Source organism: Hyla sarda, chromosome 2 (genome assembly GCF_029499605.1).
Source record: "Hyla sarda isolate aHylSar1 chromosome 2, aHylSar1.hap1, whole genome shotgun sequence".
NCBI lineage: Eukaryota > Metazoa > Chordata > Amphibia > Anura > Hylidae > Hyla > Hyla sarda.
The window spans coordinates 309,559,208-309,579,868 of NC_079190.1; the positions used below are offsets into that span (position 1 = coordinate 309,559,208).

Consider the following 20,661-nt stretch of genomic DNA (forward strand, 5'->3'; position numbering starts at 1 on the left):
CAGTTGTTGCATAACTACAACTCCCAACACGCCCTTCGGCTGTCTGGGCATGCTGGGAGTTGTAGTATTGCAACAACTGGAGGCGCACTGGTTGGAAAACATTGTCTGTTTCCTAACTCAGTGTTTCCCAACCTGCATGCCTCCTGCTGTTACAAAACTTAAACTCCCAGCATGCACTGACAGACCATGCATGCTGGGAGTTGTAGTTTTGCAACAGATGGAGGCACATGGTTTGGGAAACACTGAGTTAGGAAACAGACAGTGGTGCGGAAACACTGCGGTAGTCTGTTACCTAACTCAGTGTTTCCCAATCCCAACCAAGGTGCCTCCAGCTGTTACATAACTACAACTCTCAGCATGCATGGTCTGTCAGTGCATACTATGAGTTGTAGTTTTGCCCCCCCACCCCCTCCCCCACGTGAATGTACAGGGTACATTCACATGGGCGGGGGATTAAAGCAAGTTTCCTGCTTCAAGTTTGAGATGCGACAAATTTTCTGCTGCAGCGGGAAACTCACTGTAAACCTCCGCCGTGTGAATATACCCTAAAAACACTACATTACACTACAATAACCCTAAATAAAGAGTAAAACACTACATATACACTATACCCTTACACTGTCGCTGCGCCCCCAATAAAAATGTAAAACATCTTGTACGTCAGTTTTTCCAAAACGGAGCCTCCAGTTGTTGCAAAATAACAACTCCCAGTGTTGCCAGACAGCCATTGACTGTCCAGGCATGTTGGGAGTTTTGAAGCAGCTGGAGGCACCCTGTTTGGGGAAAACTGACGCACAGTATTTTTGGTGGAGGAGGCAAGTGTAACGCTTGCGGGTACACCCCTATTAAAATCCCTAATTTAGGCCTCAAATGCGCATGGCCCTCTCTCAGTTCCGAGCCCTGTCGTATTTCAAGGCAACAGTATAGGGCCACACATGGGGTATCGCCGTACTCAGGAGAAATTGCGCCACAAATTTTGGGGGGCTTTTTCTCCTTGTACCCCTTCTGAAAAGGTAAAGTTGGGGTCTACATCAGCATGTTAGTGTAAAAAAAAAAAAAATTTTAAGAGGTAAAAGGAAATAAAGACCCCCAAAATTTGTAACACTATTTCTCCCAAGTACAGAAATAGCCCAAATGTGGATGTAAAATGCTCTGCGGACGCACAACAAAGCTCAGGAGTGAGAGCGCACTATGTACATTTGAGGCCTAAACTGGTGATTTGCACAGGGGTGGCCCATTTTGGAAACTACACCCCTCACGGAACAAGGGGTATAGTGAGCATTTACACCCCACAGGTGACTGACAGATTTTTGAAACAGTGGTCTGTGAAAATGAAGAATGTAATTTTTCATTTGCAAAGCGCACTGTTACAAAGATCTGTCAAACGCCAGTGGGGTGTAAATGCTCACTGCACCCCTTGTTAGGTTCCGTGGGGGGTGCAGTTTCCCAAATAGTGTGCCATGTGGGGTGTTTTTCACTGTTCTGGCACCATGGGGGCTACCTAAATGTGACATTCCCCCCAAAAACGATTTCACCAAAATACGCTTTCCAAAAGCCCAATGTCCCTCCTTCCCTTCTGAGTCCTCTAGTGCACCCGCAGATCACTTTACATCCACACATGAGGTATTCCCTTACTCGAGAGAAATGGGGTTTCAAATTTTGGGATACATTTTCACCTATTACTCCTTGTGAAAATGAAAAATTTGGGGTAACATCAGCATTTTAGTAAAAAAAAAAAAACATTTTTAATTTCACGTCCAACACAAAGTCATCAAACACCTGTGGGGTGTTAAGGCTCACTGTACCCCTTGTTAGGTTCCTTGAGGGGTGTAGTTTCCCAAATAGGATGCCATGTGGGGTGTTTTTCGCTGTTCTGGCACCATGGGAGCTTCCTAAATGAGACATGCCACCCAAAAACCATTTCAGCAAAATTGGCTTTCCAAAAGCCCAATGTCGCTCCTTCCCTTCTGAGCCCTCTAGTGCACCTGCAGATCACTTTACATCCACATATGATATATATCTTTACTCGAGAGAAATGGTGTTTCAAATTTTGGCGGACATTTTCACCTATTACCCCTTGTGAAAATGAAAAATTTGGGGTAACATCAGCATTTTAGTGAAAAAAATAAACATTTTCATTTTCACGTCCAACTTTATTGAAAATTCGTCAAACACCTGTGGGGTGTTAGGGCTTGCTGTACCACTTGTTACGTTCCTTGAAGGGTGTAGTTTCGCAAATAGTATACCATGAGGGGTGTTTTTCAGCAAAATTTGCTCTCCAAAATCCCATTGTCGCTCCTTTCCTTCTGAGCCTAGTGAAACCACAAAGCACTTTACATCCACATATGAGGTATTTCCTTACTCAAGAGAAATTGGGTTAAATATATGGGGGGGCTTTTTCTCCTTTTACCCCTTGTAAAAAAAAATATGGGTCTACAAGAACATGTTAGTGTAAAAAATTAAGATTTTGAATTTTCACCTCCACTTTGCTGCTATTCATGTGAAACACCTAAAGGGTTAACAAACTTTCTGAATGTCATTTTGAATATGTTGAGGGGTGCAGTTTTCATAATGGGGTCCCTTATTGGGTATTTCTAACATAAAGACCCTCAAATTCACTTCAAAACTGAACTGGTCCCTGAAAAATTCAGGTTTTAAAATTTACTTGAAAAATTGCTGCTGAACTTTGAAAACCTCTGATGTCTTCAAAAACTAAAAACATAAAGTAGACATATTGTATATGTGAATCAATAGATAAGCAGAGAGCTTCAAAGTTATAAAAATGCAAAATCTTTTATTTTTTCATGAAATTTTGGAATTTTTCACCACGAAAATTTACCACTAACATAAAAACCAGAAAAAACTATCTCTGAATCAAATTCATACGCACAAGCATCCCAGAATTATTAATGCTATTGGACAGAATTGAAAAAATGCTCGGGTCCTTAGGATCAAAATGGGCTCGGTCCCCAAGGGGTTAAGGACCAGGCCAATTTTTCCTCCTCGCCTTTTAAAAATCATAACTCTTTTATATTTCCATCCACAGACCCACATGAGGGCTCGTTTTTTGCGTCACCAATTTTACTTTGTAATGAAATCACTTATTTTACCATAAATTGTACGGCGCAACCCAAAAAATATTATTTATGTGGGAAAATTGAAAAGAAAACCGAAATTTTTGAAGGTTTTGTTTTCACGGTGTAAACTTTATGGTAAAAATGACATGTTTTCTTTATTCTGTGGGTCAATACAATTAAAATGATGCCCATGTTATATGCTTTCTATAATTGCCCCACTCTGCCAAACTATTTAAAAAAAGTAGTATGTTTGAAATTGCCGTATTTTGACCACCTATAACTTTTTCATTTTTCCGTATACGGGGCGGTATGAGGGCTCATTTTTTGCACCGTGATCTGTAGTTTTTATCGGTATCACTTTTGCTTAGGTTTTACTTTTTATTTAAAAAAATGTAATAAAATGTGACAAAAAAGCAGCAATTTTGGACTTTTAATTTTTTTTTACGTTTACGCTATTCACCGTATGGGATAATTAACAATATATTTTGATAGTTCAGACTTTTACACATGTGGTGATACCAAATTATTTTTTTACGCTTTTTTGGGGGTAAAATGGGAAAAACGGATGATTTACATTTTTATTGGGGGAGGGGATTTTTCCCATTCTTTTTTTTTTTTTTTTTTACTTTCATTTTTACACTTTAATAGTCCTTTGATTGCTAATACTGTTCAGTGCTATGCATAGGGCATAGCACTGATCAGTGTTATCGGCTATCTTCTGCTCTGGTCTGCTCAATCTCAGACATGCACATATCTACCTACTTGGGAGGCACCTGGCTATCTAAAGGGGCAACTACCTTCAGGTGGAAGCTCCTATAGACCTACCGGAGGACAAATGCATGAGAGTGCTAGCTACCTACCTACAGTGTTATCGGCTATCTTCTACTCTGGTCTACTCGATCTAAGACCAGAGCAGAAGACCCATGGAGACGGACAGAGAGAGGTGAGGGGACCTCTGTCCACCATTATGGATGATCGGATCCCTCTGGCAGTGCTGCGGGCTATCAGATCATCCATTTAAAGAACCAGACTGCCGCTGACGCTGTTATCTCTATTGATCTGAGGGTGATCGCGGATGTCCGCCATTACCGGCGGGTCCCTGGCTGGTGATAGCAGCCGGGACCTGCCGTGCATGACGCGAGCACCGGTCCGGTGCTCGCAGTCATGGCGGAGCATAAATGTACATCATGGTGCGTTAAGTACCATGGCATCATGACGTACATTTATGTCCATTGTCGTTAAGGGGTTAAACTTCTGCATACACATGTTTCAGACATCTAGGATATGGATATCAAATGTACAATATGTTGGTATTTCAACTGCCCAAAAAAATACATTTAGGTGCAGAGCTCACTTATAGTAAGTTCTGCTTATATCCACAGGTAATAAAAAATTAAAAATTTAAAAAGCAGCACTTCGAATGCTTCAGAAAAATCATGTGTGTGTTAGTTCATTTAACATGTTTTTACATTTCTTCTGGTAGTCAACAAAGCTATTAAAAAGGAAATTATTTGCACAATGTTACCAATACAATGCTGGCTTGTGTTCTGCTTATTGTTAACACCAGGCCTCACTGATGGGGTTCCACAGCTCAACATGTAGCTGCCGTTAGAATCTGCATAAAACATAAAATGCATTAAATTAACAGAATATTAAAAAATAATATTTGGAACAGTTTCTAGCTGCTACTAAAACAAGGAGGCAAATGTATCTTGTCTTATTTGCCTATAGCAACCAATCACAGCTCAGCTCAAATGTAAATTGTAAAATGAAGATCACCAGCACTTTCCCTGGATTCCTGGTGCTAGCGAGCGCCATTTTCATTTAAAAGCATGTCGTTATGAAAGCTTATAGAGCAAATAATCTCTGGTTTCTCGCTCCATTGCTTGCCCTGAAGGTCACATGCCACATTGAGTCAGGAGGCTGAGAGCAGCATAAGAACTCAGGGCTCCAACCCCAGCTCAGACGACCACACAATGCCCTCACACATTGTGAGTACATGTACCAGTGGAGGAGGAAAGTAATGTTTATTTATTTTTTAAGGAGGGGGCATCTGGCTACCTACAGGGGGGCATCTACAGAGGAGAAACTACCTATTGGGAAGAGGCACCTATCTACCTAAAAGGGGCAAATATGTACCTACTGGGGGGCACCTACCTACTGAGGAGGCACCTACAAAGGAAAAGCTACCTACTGGGAGAGGCACCTATCTACCTAAAAGGGGCACACATCTACCTACTAGGGAGGCACCTGGCTATCTAAAGGGGCAACTATCTTCAGGGGGAAGCTCCTATAGACCTACCAGAGGACAAATATATGAGAGTGCTAGCTACCTAGTGGGGGACAACTACCTACCTACAGTGTTATCGGCTATCTTCTGCTCTGGTCTGCTCGATCTAAGAACAGAGCAGAAGACCCCTGGAGATGGACTGAGGAAGGTGATGGGACCTCTGTCCGCCATTATGGATGATCGGTTCCCCACGGCAGCGCTGCGGGCGATCCGATCATCTATTTAAAGTACCGTACTGCCGCAGATGCCATGATCTGTATTGATCATGGCATCTGAGGGGTTAATGCGGATGTCCGCCATTACCGGAGGGTCTCTGGCTGCTGAGAGCAGCCAGGACCTGTCGTGCATGACGCGAGCACCGGTCCGGAGCTCAATGTCATGGCGGAGCGTAAATGTACGTCATGGTGCGTTAAGCACCACGGCACCATGACGTACAGAAGATAGCTAATAACATTGATCAGTGTGGGGATATATACCCCCACTAGAGTGCTACCTACCTAGTTGGGATATATACCTTCTGGAGGCACATATATACCTACAGGAGACACTACCTACTGGTGGCTCCTATCTACCTACTGGTGGGCACTTGGTTATCTATTGGGTGGCAACGATCTACCTACTGTATACCAAAAGGGGCATTTACCTACCAAGAGGAAAATTATTACCATTTGGGACATTCTGGGTAGGGAAAAGGTGAATAAGATACACAGTGATGTGTGTGGTTTTTTTTATCGCTACCGCTTTTGCGTATATTTGACTTTTTGATCACTTTTTATTTTATTCTTTCTGGGGTGTGATCAAAATTCAGATATTTTGCACTTTTATTTATGTTTACTGTCATGACGGACTGGGGGGACAGGGAGAGTGAGCCCTAAGCTGTACCAAAAAAAACACTCACTGCCGACCTGCCCATTTGCCCTAAACGGTGTCGGTCCTTACCTGAGCTAAAGTGAAGTGGGCATTAAAACAAATAATATACATAGTCGGTTGCAGGCCATAAACATAACGGGAAAGCTACCAAACAAGCAGATACACCAGAGAGATAAACCAGGCAGGATATAAACAGGCAAACAGGACTAGATGAGAGTACTAACATTCAGATCAGAAACCGGAATCAAGATAATTGGCAGATATGAATAAATCAACAAGACTAGATATGAAACAAGTATACAGCAGAAACCAGAATATGCAGGGGATAAACAGATGAACTGAATGCTAAACTCAAAACACATCAGGAAACAAAGAACACTGTTCACACTGGGACACAGAACAGAAACAAACGGGACACCCCATTCCACAAAAGGAGTAGACAGCAATAATAACTCCAAATAGACTCCTAGCCAGTGGGCACACTCCAGTGTGTGATCAGGATACTGACCTGGAAGGAAACAGAAAAATAATACACAGAACACTTACATAAATGGATACTGGTTCAGAGGACACAGATCAGTAAGCAAGCACAGAGGACACTATACACCAATGGTAAAGCAGAGAGGAAACACAAAATCAGCAATCATAAACTTTATAAAAACGGACACAAGAAAATCAAACTCCACAACGTGGAGCGAACACCGGTCAGGATACTAGACAGAATATTTTTCAAGATATAAGACAGGATATATTCAAAACCAACTCCACAATGTAGAGGGACACAGGTCAGGATACTCACAGTGTGAACACAGACTAAGATCACAAGGTAAAGACAGAACGAACATGCAAATCCTAAAAAGTGACAAAACACAGGCATTTTAACCATGACTAAAACAAATACATATCACAAGATAAATACAAGGTGCAAACCAGACATGATCAGAATAGCACAAATCACCAGCTAAGAATACAAGTATAGCTGGGGATTTAAAGCCACACCTGAGCTGCAATAAAATGAGAACCTTAACTCTTCCAAGCACAGGAAGAATTAGAACAAAAACTGCGCAGACATAAAAACCAATGTCTGTACAGACCCCAGGACATAAAAACACAAGAACAAATAAACGGACATTCCATTTACGCTGTTCACTGAGCGGGATCATTTACATTATATATTAAGAGTTTGGACATTGCTGCATGAGGCGATTCCAAATGTGATTCTTTTTTACTTTTATTACTTTTTTTGTAAAATGGGAAAAGGGGGGTTATTTAAATATTTACTTGGGGAGGGGCTCATTTATAGGTTTTATTATTTACATTTTTTTGTCCCTATAGGGGATTATTAATAGCAATCACCCTATCATGGGATTACCCTGCTGCTGGTGGTCCAATGAGTGTCACCAAAGCCCTGAAACTGCTTGAGATACCATAATCAGTATTAATCACGGTATCTAAAAGGGTTAATAGCAGTCAGGACTCACCACTTATGAGGTGAATGCAGATCAGGATGTAAATTCATGTACTGTTGCGTCAAGTACCAGGGCACCATGACGTGCATTTATGTCCAATGTCGTTAAAGGGATTTATCAAGTTATAACACTCACAGGGGTTCCGTCTGCTGTAACCCTCTTGGGGCCTGACTTTATTTTAAATGGAGCAGCGAGTTGCACATGCAAGCCTCTGCTCCATTCATTGCCTATGCAGCTGCTGAGTGTAATGCAGAATAACTCAGCATAGTTACATAGTTACATAGTTAGTTCGGTCGAAAAAAGACATATGTCCATCAAGTTCAACCAGGGAATTAAGGGGTAGGGGTGTGGCGCGATATTGGGGAAGGGATGAGATTTTATATTTCTTCATAAGCATTAATCTTATTTTGTTCCAGGAATGTATCTAATCCTGTTTTAAAGCTGTTAATTGTTCCTGCTGTGACCAGTTCCTGAGGTAGACCGTTCCATAAATTCACAGTCCTCACGGTAAAGAAGGCGTGTCGCCCCTTGAGACTAAACTTTTTTTTCTCCAGACGGAGGGAGTGCCCCCTCGTCCTTTGGGGGGGTTTAACCTGGAACAGTTTTTCTCCATATTTTTTGTATGGGCCATTAATATACTTATATACGTTTATCATATCCCCCCTTAAACGTCTCTTCTCAAGACTAAACAATTTTAACTCCTTTAATCGCTCCTCATAGCTAAGATGTTCCATGCCCCATATTAGTTTAGTCGCGCGTCTCTGCACCCTTTCCAACTCCGCAGTGTCCCTTTTATGGACAGGTGACCAAAACTGAACAGCATATTCCAGGTGAGGCCGTACCAATGCTTTATAAAGGGGGAGTATTATGTCCCTGTCCCTTGAGTCCATGCCTCTTTTGATACATGACAATATCCTGCCGGCTTTGGAAGCAGCAGCCTGACATTGCATGCTATTCTGTAGTCTGTGATCTACAAGTACACCCAGATCCTTCTCTACCAGTGACTCTGCCAGTTTAATCCCCCCTAAGACATACGATGCATGCAGGTTATTAGTACCCAGATGCATAACTTTACATTTATCCACATTGAACCTCATTTGCCAAGTGGATGCCCAGACACTTAGTCTATCCAAGTCATCTTGTAACTTATGCACATCCTCTATAGACTGTACTGTGCTACAAAGCTTGGTGTCATCTGCAAAGATAGAAACAGAGCTGTTAATACCATCCTCTATATCATTGATAAATAAATTAAACAACAGCGGTCCCAGTACTGAACCTTGGGGTACACCACTAATAACCGGGGACCAATCAGAGTACGAATCATTGACCACCACTCTCTGGGTACGATCCATGAGCCAGTGTTCAATCCAGTTACAAACTAAAATTTCCAAACCCAAAGACCTTAACTTACCTGTCAGACGTCTATGAGGGACAGTATCAAATGCTTTAGCAAAATCCAGAAACACTATATCCACAGCCATTCCTCTGTCAAGGCTTCTACTCACCTCTTCATAAAAGCAAATTAGATTGGTTTGACAACTTCTATCCTTAGTAAACCCATGCTGGCTATCACTTATAATACTATTATCCCCTTCTGTATTTCCCCTTCTGTATTTCTCCAAATACAGAAGGGTCAAAAGTTGACGCCGGGAACACTATTGGAAAGGATATGTTTGTTAATATGTGTTCCCAGTGCCTGATTTTAATCCCGCCATATTTGGAGGAAGCTGCTAAAATATTCAGTTTTTTGATTGTGACGAGGAGGGTAGCAGGGATTCACATATACACGCGTTATCCAAAGTTACACTTTCCTTGGTAAGCACCCCAATTGTTGCGTTTACTGAGTACCTTACGTTATCACATTACAGAGCGCTGTCCGTTTTTTGGTGTAGTAAAGAGCTATCTCTGGCAGCTCCATAGCTATTAAGGCTATGTTCACACAGCTTGGTCTGGACCTGAATTATGTCTCATGACAATGTATTTCCAGTGCAAGTTAATAAGGTTTTTACAACCCTATTACCACATATCAGAAATTTTGGATGCAAGTTTTAAAGGGGTACTTCGGTGGAAAATAAATTTTAAAGAGTTAAATAGATTAGTAAATGACTTCTATTTAAAAATCTTAATTCTTCCACTACTTATCAACAGCTGTATGCTCCACAGGAAGTTGTATTTCTTTCTGGAGTTCTTTTCTGTCTGACCACAGTGCTCTCTGATGACACTTCTGTCCCTATCAGGAACTGTCCAGAGCAGGAGAGGTTTGTTATGGGGATTTGCTTGTACTCTGCTGACACCTCTGTCCATGTCAGAAACTGTTCAAAGAGCACATTCTGTAGTCCAGAGCAGTTCAGTGTTCAGCTCATTCGGGTGTGCCTCTTTGTGTGCTCCAGAGACTTCCAGCAGACCAGAGCAGGTGTTTCATCAGCCTCCCCAGGAGTGTGGCAGCCTCCTCGGGAGAGCCTCCCTGCATGGCGTCCCTGGCCTCCACCTCCCATTCTTCAAGGCTGGTGGGGGGTGGAGAGCAAACAGCAACAGCCATTCCGGCCCGGGGGAGAAGATCTGGCAGAGTCTGCAGTAATGCAGGCTCTGCTCCTCCGGCAACGGGTGCCAGCCAGAGATCCAGAAGTGGAAGAAAGGCTGGGAGAAAGTGTGTGGAGATGTGGGCTGAAAGAGGGCCCAAAGAGTCCAGCTCCACTTACTGCTCCCACATGGCCGCAAGGTTTGCGGAATATGACTGCTTCAGTAAGGAGCTCAGTCTGGCGAGAGAGGAGCTGCATGGGGCCCAAAGTCTGGCAAGCTCTGGGTCCAGGAGGAATAAGCCAGAGCTGAAGAAAAGAGTCACAGCCCTGAAGGCTGAGATCGTAAAGCTGGAGGAGAGGATGGCAGAAATCCTGGAGGGGAGCGGTGTCTTCCAGGAGAAGCTTGTGAATAAAGATCGATTTGCCACCAGGGAAATCCCCAGGTAAGGTGGATGATGGGGAGAGTAGTGGTGGTGAAGATAGTGATGATGGTGGTGAAGAAGAAAAGGAGGAGGAGAGGGTGGAGGAAGATGCTATACCTGTGGCTGCCCCCTGTGACATCCAGACCACCGTGGACAGCTACATTGAACATGCCCAGGTGGTGCTTCCTTCGAGTGAGAGAAAGGAGGAGGATGTGGAGAGTGAGGATGGGGGCTTTTTGAGGGCTATAGTCATGCAGGGGTCTCCAGCCCACCTCCAAAATGTTACCTTTGGTGATGACCTATGTGAGGATGTGGCAGTGAAGAGGAAAGTGAAGAAACAGAAGACACAAGAATCTATGCAGTATGTGTTTGTTCCTTTCCAGCAGTCTTGCCCAGCTGCAAAGCTGGTTCAGGCTGCTGGGCCCTCCAGACTGCCAGACCCCATTTCTGTGGTGGAACGGAGCCAGCATGGGGGGGTAGAGCATGGCGTCAGAAATGGTTGCAGACCCAATAAATGTAAAGCCCACCCATCCTGCCGGTAGGGACGGGCGGGATGGGCTCATGGTGGGCAGCCCTGGCACTACAGGACTGCCCCAGGGTGGCAGGGGGTGTGTCCAAGTGCCAGAGGAGAGTTAAGCCGATGTGTGCTCGGGGAGCGGTTCCCCGCGTGCTGTGGGCATTACCGGCGCTGCGGGGCACTCCCCTGTGAGGAGGGGAGGGGATTGTATGGGCGTCGGTGGCAGAGAGCTTTGGATCTGTGCGCTCGGGAGGGGGGGGCGGTACTCCAAGTTTAGTGTGTTCTGCGGGCCCTGAGGGGCACTCCTCTGTGAGGGGGGGGGGGGAGTGTCCGGGCGCCTGGATCATCCACAGAGACCATGCAGTTGGGCAAAGTAGGTGCTGGTGCTATGGGAGGAGCTGGGGTGCGCTCGGTGGGGCAGCCCCAGAATCAGGATGTAACATCAGCCATGGAGGAGAAGCCATGGGCGTCGACCCCAGCAGCGGCTAAGCGAGTACGAAAGACTATACTAAAGCCAGCCATACTACAAGTCCCAGCCAGCCCAGAATCTATTGATAAGGACAAGAGTGCAGGATGTGAGATTGATGGGTGTAGTAGTGTTGTGGGTGAGAGGAGTGCATGTGGGAGTGTCAGTGGAGTGAATGTTGATGGGAGTGGTAGTAGTGTGGATGGAAATAAAGAGGATGAGAGTGAAAGGGATGACCCTAATGACTGATCAATATATTAATATTTAAATGCCATTGCTGCTGGAAAAATATCTGTTCCCTTACCCTTTAACCCATATAAATCAGAATGTTAAATGCAAAACATTTCATCTTATCGCTTTGCCTGTAACTAAGACTAGAGCCTTGAGATGGAGACTATGGATACAAGACGTCTAAACATTGGACTTTGTGGAACGATGCTGAAATCTTAAGCTAAGAGGACTTGCAAAATAATGACTAATGCTACGCCACGCTCAAATGACCAATCAGCATATAGAACGATGCATAATTTTACCTTTTACCCTCCCCTTTTTCTCAGTTTGTAAAAACCAAATTTACTTTCTGTAATAAACAGAACTCTTTTGGGAGCAGCAGAGCTTCATGCTAAGAAAGAGTGTATACCAACATACCCTGTGTGGTGTATATCTTTTTGTGTCGACACTTGGCAAAGTATATATCAGCACAGTCAATCACATTTGAAAGACCCTGCTCGATCGATCCTTATCAGTTGGTGCCGTTGACTCCTTGCCGAAACCGAGGGAGGCTGAAATTGTTCCCAGGACCGCACTCGTGGGAAGACCAAGTCTGGGGGAGCGACAGCTTTAACCATCCAGAGGAATCTCGGGCTGCTCAAAGGGCTTGATCAACCCTACAGAACGCGGTAAGTCTGCTGATTATATAAATCTGTAGCTCTTATCAGTGTTCACTGAGCGTCTCTGAGAAGCCAAACAGATGGTCTTGTCGAACCTCTAAGACAAACCCTAGCGGCAGGATATTTTCCCGCTGTATGGTCTAATTTGTGAGTTCTAGACGCATTGGTGCTTGCTGTGGCTGGTTAATAAATCTTAGAATAGATGTAAATAGGGAGTTAAATCTGCCTGTGAGAATTTTATGCAGCCTCGTGTAAATAACCCCCCCCCCTTTTTCCTTTTGCTCATATTGTGTAAAGGCTTATTACAAGCGCACAAGGACATGTATTTCAAAACATGTGAAATGCACTGTTAACCCCTTAAGGACCCAGCCAGTTTACACCTTAGGACCTGGCCATTTTTTTAACATCTGACCACTGTCACTTTAAACATTAATAACTCTGGAATGCTTTTAGTTATCATTCTGATTCCGAGATTATTTTTTCGTGACATATTTCACTTTAACATAGTGGTAACATTTTTTGGTAACTTGCATCCTTTCTTGGTGAAAAATCCCCAAATTTTATGAAATTTGAAAATTTTGCATTTTTCTAACTTTGAAGCTCTCTGCTTGTAAGGAAAATGGATATTCCCAACAAATTTTTTTTTTATTCACATATACAATATGTCTACTTTATGTTTGAATCATAACATTGACGTGTTTTTGCTTTTGGAAGACACCAGAGGGCTTCAAAGTTCAGCAGCAATTTTCTAATTTTTCACAACATTTTCAAACTCACTATTTTTCAGGGACCAGTTCAGGTTTGAAGTGGATTTGAAGGGTCTTCATATTAGAAATACCCCATAAAAGACCCCATTATAAAAACTGCACCCCCAAAGTATTCAAAATGACATTCAGTCAGCGTTTTAACCCTGTATGTGTTTCACAGGAATAGCAGCAAAGTGAAGGAGAAAATTCACAATATTAATTTTTTATACTTGCATGTACTTGTAGACCCAATTTTTGAATTTTTACAAGGGGTAAAAGGAAAAAAATGTATACTCCCAGTATTGCCCTGTTGCCCGATTTCTCTCGAGTAAGCACATACCTCATATGTCTATGAAAAGTGTTCGGCGGGCGCAGTAGAGGGCTCAGAAGCGAAGGAGCCACAAGGGGATTTTGGAGAGTACGTTTTTCAGAAATGGTTTTTGGGGGGCATGTTGCATTAACCTCTTCAGGACACAGGGCGTATGGATACGCCCTGCATTCCGAGTCCTTAAGGAGCGAGGGCGTATCCATACACCCGTGGGAAATCCGGTCCTCACCGCTAGCGGGTTGGGGACCGGAGCCGGATGCCTGCTGAGAATTCAGACATGCGATTTTCTCCAATTCCGGGCTGATCGGGTCTCTTGTGACCCGATCACCCGGAAAATAGGACTGATGGGAGCTGTCAGCAACAGCCTCGATCAGCCTAAAGAATAGGAGTGAGGTCGCAAAGCTGCGATCTCCTCCTATCCCCTGCCATTACTCAGAACGGAGTTCTGACCACCCCTGGATTTCGAGGGGCTCTGGGAAGAAGATGGAGGCCGTACCTGCAGGAGAAGATGTCTGGGGACCTGGGATCTTCGCTGGAGCCTGATCAGGTAGGGAATCGACAGTGGGGGGGGGGGGGGGAATTGAAAGTGAAAGTAAATCGATCTTTACTGTGGCAATCACTAGGGGGGCCAAACTGAAACTTTGCAACATCTGGAGGGTCACAGTTTGGAGACCACTGTTGCAGTGGTGCCCAAACAGTAGCCCTCCAGATGTTGCCAAACTACAACTCTCAGCATGACTCGACTGCCCAGGCATGCTGGGAGTTGTAGTTCTGCAACATCGGTCCCTTCAGATTTAGCAATTTTCATGAATTTTGAAGCCCTCTAATTTTTTCAAAAAGCAAAAATATGTCAATTTTATGATGCCAACATAAAGTGGACATATTGTATTTGTGAAGAAAAATTAAATTTATTGTGAATATCCATTTTCTTTACAAGTAGAGAGCTTCAAGGTTAGAAAAATGCAAAAATTTCCAAATTTTCATGAAATTTTTGGATTTTTCACCAAAAAAGGATGCAATTAACGCCGAAAATTTACCACCAAAATAAATTAGAATATGTCAAGAAAAAAACTTCCAGAACTGCCAGAACAGCAAAAAAAATAAATAAAATAAAACACATGCCATACCATTTTGGAAACTAGACCCCTTGAGGAACGTAACAAGGAATTAAGTGAGCCGTAATACCCCACAGGCGTTTCACGACTTTTGCATATGTAAAAAAATAATAATTTTTTTTCACTAAAATGTGTGTTTCCCGCCAAATTTCACATTTTTGCAAGAGTTAATAGCAGAAAATACCTCCCAAAATTTGTAACCCCATCTCTTCTGAGTATGGGGGTACCCCATAAGTTGACCTGAAGTGCACTACGGGCGAACTACAATGCTCCGAAGAGAAGGAGTCATATTTGGCTTTTTGAGAGCAAATTTTGCTCGGGGGCATGTCATATTTAGGAAACCCCTATGGTGCCAGGACAGCAAGAAAAAAACACATGGCATACCATTTTGGAAACTAGACCCCTTGAGGAACGTAACAAGGGGTACAGTGAGCATTTACCCCCCACTGGTGTCTGTCAGATCTTTGGAACAGTAGGCTGTACAGAATTTTTAATTTGCACAGCCCATTGTTCCAAAGATCTGTCAGACACCAGTGGGGTGTAAATTCTCACTGCACCCCTCATTACATTCCGTGAGGGCTGTAGTTTCCGAAATGGGGCCACATGTGTTTTTTTTTTTTTTGCGTTTGTCAAAACCGTTGTAACAATCAGCCACCCCTGTGCAAATCACCTCAGATGTACATGGTGCACTCTCCCTTCTGGGCCTTGTTGTGCGCCCCCAGAGCACTTTGCGCCCACATATGGAGTATCTCCGTAGTCAGGAGAAACTGCATTACAAATTTTGGGGGGCTTTTTTTCCCTTTTACCTCTTGTCAAAATGAAAAGTATAGGGCAACACCAGCATGTTAGTGTAAATAATTTATTTTTTTACACTAACATGCTGGTGTAGACCCCAACTTCACCTTTTCATAAGGGGTGAAAGGAAAAAAAGCCCCCCAAAATTTGTTAGGCAATTTCTCCCAAGTACGGAGATACCCCATATGTGGCCCTAAACTGTTGCCTTGAAATACGACAGGGCTCCGAAGTGAGAGTGCCATGCGCATTTGAGGCCTGAATTAGGGATTTGCATAGGGGTAGATATAGGGGTATTCTACCCAGTGATTCCCAAACAGAGTGCCTCCAGCTGTTGCAAAACTTCCAGCATGCTTGGACAATCAACGGCTGTCCGGCAGTACTGGAGGCTCCATTTTGGAAACAGTGGCGTACCAGACGTTTTTCATTTTTATTGGGGAGGGGGGCTGTGTAGGGGTATGTGTATATGTAGTGTTTTTTACTTATTTTATTTTGTGTTAGTGTAGTGTAGTGTTTTTAGGGTACAGTCACACAGGCGGGGGATTACAGCGAGTTTCCCGCTGCGAGTTTGAGCTGCCGCGCAAAATTTGCTGCATCGCAAACTTGCAGCCTGATACTCACTGTAAGCCCCCTGCCCATGTGAATGTACCCTGTACATTCACAGGGGGGGGGGGGGGGACCTCCAGCTGTTGCAAAACTACAACTCCCAGCATGCACAGTCTATCAGTGCATGCTGGTAGTTATAGTTTTGCAACAGCTGGAGGCACACGGGTTGGGAAACACTGAGTTAGGAAACAGACAATGTTTCCCAACCAGTGTGCCTCCAGTTGTTGCAAAATCACAACTCCCAAACATTCTCAGGCATGCTGGAAGTAGTAGTTCGGCAACATTTTTAGAGCCGGATGTTGCCGAACTACAACTCCCAGCATGCTTGTAGTTGTAGTTTTGCAACATCTGGAGGACTACAGTTTGCAGACCACTAATACAGTGGTTCCCAATCTGTGCCCTTCCAGATGTTGCAAAACTACAACTCCCAGTATGCCAAAACTGTCCAGCCATGCTGGGAGTTGTAGTACTGCAACATCTGAAGGGCCAGATGTTACAGAACTACAACTCCCAGCATGCCTGGACAGTAAGGGCATGCTGAGGATGTGTAGTTTTGCAACATCTGGAAGAGCACAGTGGTCTCCAACCTGTGGACCTCCAGATGTTGCAAAACTGCAACTCCCAACATGCCCAGACGCCAAGGGCTGTCTGGGCATGCTGGGAGTTGTAGTATAAAGGGTCCCATTACAGCAATGCATGTCGCTTTACGGCGACGTGCATTGCTGTAAAGGGCCCGACCGCGGCTGAAGAGGAACTCACCTGTCGCCGACGCCTACGCCGCCGGGATCCGGGTCTTCAGGGACGAGGTAAGTACTGGGGCCGGTCCCCAGCACTCCCCCGTCCCCCGCCGCGTCCTCCGGTCTTCCTCCCGTCCTCTCCGGACATCCAGGGGCCGGGCAAGGCGGGAGGAAGTAACCACCCCCCCCCCTGCGATTAGTCGGTTAGCTAACCGACGTATCGCAGGGGATAGGAGGTGGCAGGCTTTCCTCCTCGCTCCTAGCTGCCAGCATGGTCCTGGCTGTCTGTGACAACCGGGATCATACAAAATTACCGGGTGGTCGGGTCCCAGAGACCTGATCAGCCCGGTATCGCCGCAGATCGCTGTTGTGATTACATGGCCCCCCTCGGCGTTTGCCCTGGATGCCTGCTGAATGATTTCAGCAGGCATCCGGTTCCGATCTCTGCCCGGCGCGCAGCGGAGACCGGAATGACTCAGGACGTATGCATACGTCCTGGGTCCTTAAGTACCAGGGTGCCAAGACGTATGCATACGTCTTGGGTCCTGAACAGATTAATAAGGTTTCTTCAGATTTTTTTTTTTTTTTTCATGGTATGGAAAACCTGACATGACATTCTAGAATACAGAGAATGTTTTGTAAGGATTTTAATTTTGATTTTTGAAGTAAAAAAAAATAAAAATCTGCTCAGTGGAATACGGCCAAGGGAAAAAGAGAAAAGTGCTGGAGATTTTTATTATTATTATCTCTGGTGATTAGGAGTGTATCTGATATCTTTTACGCGTATGTTGTACTCCTGATAACTGAATTGACAGAGAGAGAGAGATGTGTTGTATCACTCGGAGTAACCGTATCAGATGACAACGGTGTACTGGCTGATGGGACATACCAGACAGTAACGGTATCAAGGCATAGCTATTGTGTAAAGCACTGCTGTCAGTCAGTCCAGTAGCCTCTCTATTGTATGCTTGATAGCTTTTTAGCACCTGCTGATTAAATATATCAGTTCAGTATTCTTGTGTACCAGAGATTAGCTTCAGGAGACAAACTTTGGTTGACAAATGCACACTATTTTGTTAGTGCTGGATACCAATTTTTGTACGGCCAGTCCACTGAGAGATTTTGCTAATAGGGTAATTTGCAACCCTCACTCAACCTGAGACTTAAAAGGCTTTAAAACTGTTCAATTCCTGCACTGGTTAACTTTAAAGGGTAAAATATGAGCAGTTTGCAAGCTCCCTTCCTCCCTGGGTGTGAGGAGCCATGTGACAATGATAATGATTCTAGCTGTTTGTTGTGTCCCCATTGTGCTCTGCAAAACCTGCCCTCAGTAAAAGACTGTATTTCCTGTAACCAAGCCCGGCCTGTAAATGCTCCACAATGTTCTGTCACAGCACCTCCGTATACTGAAAAAATAGAAGCCCCCCCAAAAAAATGCACCCACCCTTCTGTATTCTATTCAACCTCCATATAGTGGTGGCCATATTACTACAGTAACTTTTTGTACTGGCAGCCATATTGGAGTGACCGGAGGTGTGACTTGCCCCACTTCCGGTACCGGTAGCCATATTGGAGGCCCAGGAAGTGTGGCAAAATCCATTTCCTGTGCTGTCAGCCATCTTGGTTCAACAAATCTACTTACTACGTGTAATGAGCCTTCATCCAGTACACCCAAGCAGAACTTGACAGTTGCTGGGAGGTTTCCAAATGAAACTTCCTCTAGTGCTGAAGAACTTGATCTCTTTCCAGGTATGACTCAGGAAGGGAGTTACCCAAGTCAAACCCACACACTCCCGGATCAGCCTTCACCGGAAAGCTCTGTATTTCATTCTGCTAATAATTGCTGTGCCTCACGAAGAAGTCAAACCTCTGTACCCAGTGAAGACAGTCCTCTAGCCCAAGATGAACCCCATGCACACTATCAGTCTCCTAACACTGATCATCATCATCAGTCCCCAGGAAAGATATGACTTTCACCTGTTAATACAATCACACCTACTGTGGGGCAATTTCATGTGCCTTCCCATACCTCCAACAGTACATTGTACCAAATCATTAGATCAAGTATGGTGTCTGAATCCTTTCAACCGGCCCTTGGAACAAAGATCTGGAATAACACCCTACTCCGGACTGGCATGGGTTCCATGGAAACCCAGCAAGTGCAGGCTATAGTTAACCCTACAAATCCATATCTTCAGCATAATTATGGCCTTGCAGCTGCCTGAGTGCATGCAGGGGGGACTAGTATACAGCATGACTCTGATCGGTTGGTATTACAACAAGGCCCCATTTCAACCTCCCAACTGGTCATTACAGGCGCTGGGACACTGCCTTGCAACATGATAATACATGTTGTTGGTCCCAGATATTCCTCTGCCCAACATGATGCCTGCATAAGGCAGCTTCAGTCCACAATACACCACATTCTTGATCTAGCTGGAGAGCAGGAAATGTCCTCTCTGGCCATTCCATCCATCAGTTCTGGACTCTTTGGATTTCCTATTAATATCTGTGCCAATGCAATAGTGTCCAGTATTGAGAATCACAAGCCAATACCAACATTGCAAGAAATCAGGCTTATCTAAAAAAAATACAAAACAGTCCAAGCTCTGGTGGATGCTGTCAACTTGTTCAAGAAACCTAACCTCTTGGGTAAACACCCAATGCCACATAATGATTCACATGACTTACAACATGGATTACTCAGATCCACGCCATCTAGACTCTTACCCACACAGCCTGATGATTCCAGAGATCTCCTGCATAGTTTCGGTGAATCCAGTCCGCCGCAAACTATGTCAATACCACTTACCTATAGTGGTGGAAATAAAGGGTCTGAGAAACCTCTTTCAGAAACTCTTTATAAATATGTTCTGTTTACCTCAGTGCAAATAAATAATCTTGTAGCCCAACTCCCTGACCCAGAGAAACAGCCAATGCCTTTTTACAGAAGAATCAAGCAAATCCAACAGACCTATTCATCAGTATGGAAGGATTTAAATAATCTAGTCTCTATCAGAACTGAAGACGCCTTCTGGCCTATCATTTCCCCCAGCCTTGATAGCTCTGCTATTATGGACGAGGAGACACACTCTTCTGGAATAGAATTCTGCCGACACCTACAAGCCTGGGTCAGAGACAGACTAGCTTCAAGCTCCACCAATTTCTCTGATGCCTCTCAGGAACCTACGGAATCAGCTGAAAAGTTTTTCTCCAGACTACATAATCTGTTCCAGGATCAAGGTTATGACCTAGGAAGCAACTTCCATAAGACACTCTTCATTAGCACTTTTGTTACTGGCCTCCATGATGCTACCAAGAAAAGGCTTATGGACACTAGGCCTGAATATGTGACACTTGAACCAAACCAGCTCTTACTCATTGTCAGAGCTATTGAAAAACAAATTGAAGTGGCACCTACTAAGAAGAGCTCAGATGTGTCAATCTGTCAATATGCTACAGCACAATACCCGGTTCAGAATTATGTCTCTCAGTTCCAAACCGTTCCTGCACGGCACGGTGCTCTGAATTATCCCCCTCGAAGATCACCTGTCAGAAAGATAATCTGCTACAGATGTGGTAAAATCAGACATGTGCAGCGACACTGCAGATCCAGACCTCTTCCTTCTGACTACTGAATTAATTCAGCCACTCTAAGGCCAATGATATCACAAAACATCATAATATGGACCAATGGCGATCTGGACCTCTCATTGAACACCCAGGCCGCTCCAGGATGAATCAACAATGAAGACCCGACAGCAGAATAACTCAAGAGAATCCAGCTAATTAAGTCCCGGATAGAAATTGTAAA

General features: G+C 44.2%; 1 protein-coding gene across 1 annotated transcript in view; it reads right to left on the minus strand.

The window, feature by feature from the left end:
- The window catches only part of SCUBE3 (signal peptide, CUB domain and EGF like domain containing 3), a 1,482,089-nt gene that overhangs the window by 555,153 nt on the left and 906,275 nt on the right, over positions 1-20,661 (minus strand). Inside the window, exon 16 of the mRNA XM_056557668.1 lies at positions 4,603-4,692. Coding sequence (XP_056413643.1) covers positions 4,603-4,692 — 90 coding nt within the window. The remainder of the gene's footprint in view (positions 1-4,602; positions 4,693-20,661) is intronic.